This window comes from Cydia pomonella, unplaced genomic scaffold (assembly GCF_033807575.1).
Source record: "Cydia pomonella isolate Wapato2018A unplaced genomic scaffold, ilCydPomo1 PGA_scaffold_42, whole genome shotgun sequence".
NCBI lineage: Eukaryota > Metazoa > Arthropoda > Insecta > Lepidoptera > Tortricidae > Cydia > Cydia pomonella.
In genome coordinates this window covers 45790-54080 of record NW_026907875.1, presented here as the reverse complement: position 1 = coordinate 54080, position 8291 = coordinate 45790, and the positions used below count along the sequence as shown (strand labels likewise).

The window sequence follows — 8291 nt, the reverse complement described above, 5'->3', positions numbered from 1 at the left end:
AAAAAAAAATGACAATGTATGCTTTTTTTTTATACTACGTCGGTGGCAAACAAGCATACGGCCTGCCTGATGGTAAGCAGTCTCCGTGGCCTATGTACACCTGCAACTCCAGAGGAGTTACATGCGCGTTGCCGACCCTAACCCCACCCCCCTCGTAAAATAAATGTGAATATGACTGACCTCTACTCGGGGTCCGCGTGGGCGCTCTGGTCGCCGGCGGTGCGCGCGTCGAGCCGCTCCAGCATCTCCTCGAGCGCGGGCGTGGTGAACGACGAGAGGAACTCGAGCGTGTGCAGATCCACGTTCTTGTGCTTCCTGGTCTCCAGCAGGCGGAGCGCGTGCTCGGGGCACACGGCGGACTTGCGGCCCGTGAGCCCGGTCACCTATACAATAATAGTTATTTTCATCACACTTGCTCGAAAAAGATCTTATTTCATATATAGTCCTCCTCATCGATTTCGATGACGGCGACCTCAGCAATTACGGATTACGCCGATTATGGGCCCTAATGTGGCTGGCCAGGCCGAACTTGGTCTTAAAGACTCTTTTACAGGTGTTACAATAGAGTTGGCCAGACGCGTTGTATGTATACGTGTAAGAGGGCTTCGGTCTCTCTTTACGTTGTTGGCGTTTGGTATCTAAGGCATTGAGGCGGTTTTCCTCAAACGATTTGATGTGGTTAAAAATGGTGGACCGCCAAGATGCTCTGTCTGCAGCAAGCTCCTCCCAGCGCTCAGGGTTGATGTTGCAAGCATTCAGGTGTCGTTTGAGCACGTCCTTGTAACGCAGATGCTGACCGCCGTGCTTGCGTTTGCCTTCCACCAATTCAGAGTAGAATACGGTTTTGGGCAACCGGCGGTCATCCATACGGAGGACATGTCCACACCACCCTAGCTGTCGCTGCATTAGTAGAGCCTCCATACCATAGAGGCCAGAACGACGCAGGATTTCAGAATGATGGATTGTGAAGAAAAAGCTATAACTCCCTAGCGTAATATGGTAATTTTCGCACTAGTGCTATAAAGTAGCTCCGGGGGTAAGAATATTGCAAACTCGAGTCTTAGATTATCACCCTCGTGTCCAAAATTTCACTTTCCCCCCTCGTTGCACAATGTACTATTACAGTACACATGCTGCTACTTTTCCGCACTAGTGCGTAAATTAACACATTATGTAACTATGTCGAAAAGTTAAAGGGTTGTAATCGTAGTTATGGTAACTGCTACATAATAAAAGGCATTAAAATACGCGAGTGTGGGTTTAAGAAACGAACGAAGTGAGTTTCTTAAAAAGATCACACGAGTGTTTTAATGCCTAATTATGTACAGTTACGTACACTATTTTATCTACACGCATATTATAAACTTTCTATGAAATATTTACTAACCCAAATAACAGCCAAATATCTGAACACACGTCTATTATCAAGGCGTTAAAAGTGCGTGTTCAGATATTTTTGAGCACCTCGACCGCTCCGATATATCTGATGGCGACTGTACATTACGATACAAGGGCGAAAAATAGGAAATTCTCACATGTATCGTACAACGTTTTACAGTAAATATGGCCCTTTAAACTTTCGACATAGTTACGTAATGTGTTAACAAGACGAGTGTTGTCCTGTACGCGCGGAACTTGAGAAAATGATTATAAGTGCATGGCTATAAGGCCGCGGAATACGTGACCGGCGGTGGCGGGGTGTGATACTGAGAGCTACGTTTAGTGATGTCTAACCTTGGACAGGAACAGGGTGGAGCGGCAGTACTCGCACTCGTCTTGGTAGCGAGTGGCGCGCATTCGCATGTATCGATGCCAATTTCCTATAGCTCGTTGAGCAATAATGTAAATGACTACATTTGACCTCGCTCGACAAAGATGGTTCAGTTTGCACCGAAAGTTGAGGTAAGTACATATATTTATATTTTAATTATTACAAAATAATGTAGTTTCGTTTCCTGTACGATAACTTAACAAACAAATCTTTTCCTCTTTTCATATAGTTCATGAGAACCGTTTCACACGTTTCTTTACCACATGCGCCCCGCCCGCCCGTCTACACCCCACCCCTCAACTGAATTTTTCTGCTATAAAAGAGCATGTTGAACCATATTCCCACTACAGTGTCACAACGAATATTGCGTTGAAATCATGGATCCGCAAGCTTCATCACATACCAAATGTAAGTATAGTTGTATTATAGTCACATTAACATTTGAGTATTTCACCTCTGTTCTATCTGTGTAGTTTAAATAATCTATCACTTTCGACCTATCCCTTATGTTCTCAATTAGGAATACTTGCTTACTTTTAATATAACAATATTTTTATTATATTTTCCCCAGCCGACAACAATACCATCACCACTTGGTGCTGCCAGTGCTGGTTGTCCACCACCACAAGCGGCGGCGGCGGCTGTGACGGTGGCTGTAGCAGCTCCACTTCGCCATCGTCACCCGGACCACAACCGATGGCAACAGCAAAGGCACTGTTAAAACAAGACGATGGGGACAAGGGAAAAACAAACTGCCTAGAGAGCGCTTCTGAGAGCGATACGAGCGATGAAATGAAATCTTTTTATCAAGGATGTAAAAGCAAGTGGATAAAAGCGTTCCAAAACAATACTCTGATTAATAGATGGCGCCTCCCCATGCCATTTCACACATTTAGAGCGGAAGTAGCGAGATTGTTAAAACGATTGTATATCGAAGGTCACCATGACGATTGTCATATTTACCTGTTAATTGTAATGTGGGACGATTTAAACGATGACGTAGAAGAGATAGTGGGAGATGCTCAAATCAACTATCAAGACTGGATTGCGTTATTAGGTGGCGTTACAGCGGAACTATTTTCACGCGTGGTGTTCAATACTAAATCTTTTAATTATTTAATCAATGTAATATTTTGTGTGCTAGGTCCAAACATAATAGCTTCCGGTGATTATGAATGTGAACCTAAATGTAAGAATGCTCGTACATATTAAGGTGATGATGCATTTATTCCTTGTCATTGTTTAATTTTAAATTGTTAGCTCGCTGCGAATGTAAATGTTTTAATGTACACGTATTAATAATAAATTCATATTACTGAATATTAGGGAATGCAAACCGGTTTTAACCAAAACCGAAAAAACCGGTTAAAACCGGTTTTTTGACGGAAAACCAAAACCGGGTTTTTAGAATTTGAAAAAACCGGTTTCGGTTTTATTCGGTTTTTTTATTTACCTAAGTTGCATGTTTTATTCATTATAAAGGTATAAATCGGTCCTAAACCGGTTGAATCGATATCAAATCAAATAATGTGCTGTTGTGTTAGTTTGATCATTTGTAACGCTAAATGAATTTTTACGGTACAAAATACAAAAATACGATAGATTTAAATAATATAAAGTACTTACTGGCAGTGGCAGGACATCCGTGCTGGTGTACGAATTGTATAGGAGTACTTTTTAATAAAAATGGGTATAAAAGGTCTTACTTATGATTTTATTATGCGATGCGCTGTAGAAAAACCCCACATACTACCTCATATGCGGAGAGAAAGATACCATGGCCTTGAAATACAAAAGATCCGGCCATCCCCAAACTTACCTGTCCATGAAGACCTTCACGATCTTAAAAAGACAAGACTTAAGTCTCGCGATCCTCCAGCGCTGAGATTCCATGATCCAGCACCAATGTCTAACCTACGGGATTCTTGGGAATCTGAATGGGAATCAAGATTTCTCCCTGGCAAAGTCTCCAAGCCTAATACCACGACACGACCTGCTGGCTTTGAGGAGCCCCGACGCATTTGGTGCATGCTGAATCGGATAAGGACGGAAGTTGGAAACTGTGCCTATCTATGGCACAAATGGAACTGGTGCGAATCACCAGTATGCCGGTGTGGAGCACCCGAGCAGACCGTACACCACACGGTATTTGACTGTCCTCTAACCAAATACCATGGGCAAGTAGAGGATTTTACCACCTTAACTAAAGAAGCTGTATAGTACTTAAAAACTGTAAATCTTTGAAGTAGAGTAACAAAAAGCCATACGAAAAAAAAACCCGAAGGGATAGGTATTTTTTTCTTAAATATATGACTATCAATTTATAATTTAATGTTATTTGTCTTAAATCAAATGGCCCAATCCGAAATCTTGCTCTACGTTTTTCGCTGTCTTCTAGTATATATTCAAGTAGTTAATTCGTTTACTGTTACTACCTTCCTTTATAAAAATATTTGTTAAGTTATTATGGATTTGTAAAGTAGGAAATAAATGAAACAAGCTAATACAACAAATTCACGTCACGTGTTTCTTCTCGAAAAGTCAATTAGAAACTGATGGTGTTAGCTTAAACTGAGCAGGTAGTCAAGTAATTCCATTGAACTACCCTTTCCTATTAGTGCGAAAGAGACAAAAAAGGTTGTCGGTAAGTCGTTATCACCGAACCAACAAAAGACTTTAAAGCTGCCATTGATATAATTGATTACGTGGAATTTTTCTACAGCGCATCGCATAATAAAATCATAAGTAAGACCTTTTATACCCATTTTTATTAAAAAGTACTCCTATACAATTCGTACACCAGCACGGATGTCCTGCCACTGCCAGTAAGTACTTTATATTATTTAAATCTATCGTATTTTTGTATTTTGTACCGTAAAAATTCATTTAGCGTTACAAATGATCAAACTAACACAACAGCACATTATTTGATTTGATATCGATTCAACCGGTTTAGGACCGATTTATACCTTTATAATGAATAAAACATGCAACTTAGGTAAATAAAAAAACCGAATAAAACCGAAACCGGTTTTTTCAAATTCTAAAAACCCGGTTTTGGTTTTCCGTCAAAAAACCGGTTTTAACCGGTTTTTTCGGTTTTGGTTAAAACCGGTTTGCATTCCCTAATATTCAGTAATATGAATTTATTATTAATACGTGTACATTAAAACATTTACATTCGCAGCGAGCTAACAATTTAAAATTAAACAATGACAAGGAATAAATGCATCATCACCTTAATATGTACGAGCATTCTTACATTTAGGTTCACATTCATAATCACCGGAAGCTATTATGTTTGGACCTAGCACACAAAATATTACATTGATTAAATAATTAAAAGATTTAGTATTGAACACCACGCGTGAAAATAGTTCCGCTGTAACGCCACCTAATAACGCAATCCAGTCTTGATAGTTGATTTGAGCATCTCCCACTATCTCTTCTACGTCATCGTTTAAATCGTCCCACATTACAATTAACAGGTAAATATGACAATCGTCATGGTGACCTTCGATATACAATCGTTTTAACAATCTCGCTACTTCCGCTCTAAATGTGTGAAATGGCATGGGGAGGCGCCATCTATTAATCAGAGTATTGTTTTGGAACGCTTTTATCCACTTGCTTTTACATCCTTGATAAAAAGATTTCATTTCATCGCTCGTATCGCTCTCAGAAGCGCTCTCTAGGCAGTTTGTTTTTCCCTTGTCCCCATCGTCTTGTTTTAACAGTGCCTTTGCTGTTGCCATCGGTTGTGGTCCGGGTGACGATGGCGAAGTGGAGCTGCTACAGCCACCGTCACAGCCGCCGCCGCCGCTTGTGGTGGTGGACAACCAGCACTGGCAGCACCAAGTGGTGATGGTATTGTTGTCGGCTGGGGAAAATATAATAAAAATATTGTTATATTAAAAGTAAGCAAGTATTCCTAATTGAGAACATAAGGGATAGGTCGAAAGTGATAGATTATTTAAACTACACAGATAGAACAGAGGTGAAATACTCAAATGTTAATGTGACTATAATACAACTATACTTACATTTGGTATGTGATGAAGCTTGCGGATCCATGATTTCAACGCAATATTCGTTGTGACACTGTAGTGGGAATATGGTTCAACATGCTCTTTTATAGCAGAAAAATTCAGTTGAGGGGTGGGGTGTAGACGGGCGGGCGGGGCGCATGTGGTAAAGAAACGTGTGAAACGGTTCTCATGAACTATATGAAAAGAGGAAAAGATTTGTTTGTTAAGTTATCGTACAGGAAACGAAACTACATTATTTTGTAATAATTAAAATATAAATATATGTACTTACCTCAACTTTCGGTGCAAACTGAACCATCTTTGTCGAGCGAGGTCAAATGTAGTCATTTACATTATTGCTCAACGAGCTATAGGAAATTGGCATCGATACATGCGAATTTCACATAACGCCTAGTCTCATTACGATTGCATATATAGTCGAGAAATTAGGACCAGTTTCACCGTGACGGGGTGGCCTAGGGGTTCATGACGTTAACTGGCTAAAGACGCCCCGGTTAGCTAAAGACGCTGGTTCGAATCCGACCTTCGCCACTGGAGGCCACCTCGTCACTTTTTGTTTGTCGTACACGTACAAAGTGGTGCCATCTATTTTAGCGAAGTTTTCCCTCGGGAGATAAATACCTTAAACATAGAAAGTAGCGCCAACTGGCGAGGATATATGCACAACTACCAAGGGGCGCAGGGCCAGGGGCAGCGGCGGGGAGGGGGCGGGGGAGGGCGGGGAGGCGGCGGGAAGGGGGCAAGTGGCGCCCTCTATATATTTTTTAAACAGATCCATAGCTAACTTACTTACAAAGACGGATCATTGCGGAAGGAACAAGTGACGCCATCTAACGGATCTTTGCCGAACTTTTTAAATTCATCGATAACTAACTTACTTACACGTACAAAGTAACGCCATCTGACGGGGATCAATGAACAACTACCAAGTGGCGCCCTCTAACGGATCTTTGCCGAACTTTTTAAATTCATCGATAACTAACTTACACGCACAAAGTAACGCCATCTGACGGGGATCAATGAACAACTACCAAGTGGCGCCATCTAACGGATCTTTGCCGAACTACCAAGTGGCGCCCTCTGGCGGATCTTTGCCGAACTACCAAGTGGCGCCATCTAACGGATCTTTGCCGAACTACCAAGTGGCGCCATCTAACGGATCTTTGCCGAACTACCAAGTGGCGCCATCTAACGGATCTTTGCCGAACTACCAAGTGGCGCCCTCTGGCGGAATAGTTTTGAGATGGAACATACATATTTACACTACTTACATTCCATTCCATGAACAACGCACCTTTTTCTTTAAAGTTCAATTTTCACCAAAGTTGAATTATACAGAAATACGATACTTTTTATCAGCGGCGGCATCATGGTTCCATTTTTATCACTTGTCACTATGCCCGTCACTTTCGCACTTACGTACTTGTTAGAACGGGACAGGTATGGTGACAAATGATAAAGAGCCGACCATCTTAGCCTTACTGTATTAAGATAAAGATGGGCAAAGTTACAATGCTTACCGTTTCTATTAATTACGCTATATATTTTTTTCTTATTTTATTATATCCTTTTACACTTCCACGTGTGGTACAAAGTAATATTAATTAAATCGACTCGTGAGTAGTACAAGTCACGTGCTTATTTTGAATATAAGGTGACTGTGGGCAAGACCGGCATACTTTATTTATTTTTTACATTGGACTATTCTAGCTCCGTTAATTATTCACTTACGTGACCGCTTGTAATCACATACGATGAAGAATTTCATAAATAATAGTTAAGCTATAGTGACAGATCATTTTAATCATAAATTAAGCAAAAACAATAGTGTTTTTAAAAATTCGGCGAGTAGACGGTAGTAGATAGAAGGTAGTAGGTAGAAGGTAAGTCCGTCTAGTAACGATATCAGCCATACTATGGGTGCTTATGTGTTCGTATTCGAATCCTTACAAAGAATAAAACAAGACAATGAAAAGTGTACTCTAAACTTGTTAATATAGGGTTTAGATTCGAAATAAACACAATTTTTCTTATTAAAAGGTAAGTCGGTAAAATATAATACGAAAATGGGGTGGTAAACCTTTTTTGGAAAATAATTATACGTACTTATTTTTTGGACTTCTCAAATAAAATACCAATAGTCATTTTAAATTTACTCGTTTTAAATTTACGGAGATCAAAGAGGGTTACATAAATAAACTCATAGTAGTAGCAATTTTAGTATAGTAATAATTTTTAGATTTAGTAGTTAGTGTCCACATGCCACATGGCAGAACATATTAGGGGTCAACAATGTAAATTTATAACATCTACTGTACTGTACCATATGTTCTTGTAAAAAAAAATTAAACTACAAACACCGTTTAAGTTTTAATCAAATAGTGATTGGCAAATCAACCTCCATAACACTAGTAGGTACCCTACATACGTAAATTTTCAGGATAAGTAAGGCGAAGAACCCACGTCACATA

General features: G+C 40.1%; 2 protein-coding genes across 2 annotated transcripts; one reads left to right on the top strand and one right to left on the bottom strand.

Moving 5' to 3' along the window:
- Nucleotides 1–1796: 1796 nt before the first annotated feature.
- LOC133534027 (uncharacterized) lies at nt 1797–3093 on the top strand. Its single transcript, XM_061873117.1, has 3 exons — nt 1797–1902; nt 2001–2179; nt 2343–3093. The coding sequence occupies exons 2-3, from the start codon at nt 2149–2151 to the stop codon at nt 2981–2983; spliced, it is 672 nt and encodes a 223-aa protein (XP_061729101.1). The 5' UTR covers nt 1797–1902; nt 2001–2148; the 3' UTR covers nt 2984–3093.
- A 1807-nt stretch (nt 3094–4900) lies between these two features.
- Nucleotides 4901–7647, bottom strand: LOC133534026 (uncharacterized). The gene is made up of 2 exons (XM_061873116.1): nt 5815–7647; nt 4901–5651 (listed from the first exon to the last, which is right to left on the bottom strand). The coding sequence occupies exons 1-2, from the start codon at nt 5843–5845 to the stop codon at nt 5011–5013; spliced, it is 672 nt and encodes a 223-aa protein (XP_061729100.1). The 5' UTR covers nt 5846–7647; the 3' UTR covers nt 4901–5010.
- Between the last annotated feature and the right edge of the window lie 644 nt (nt 7648–8291).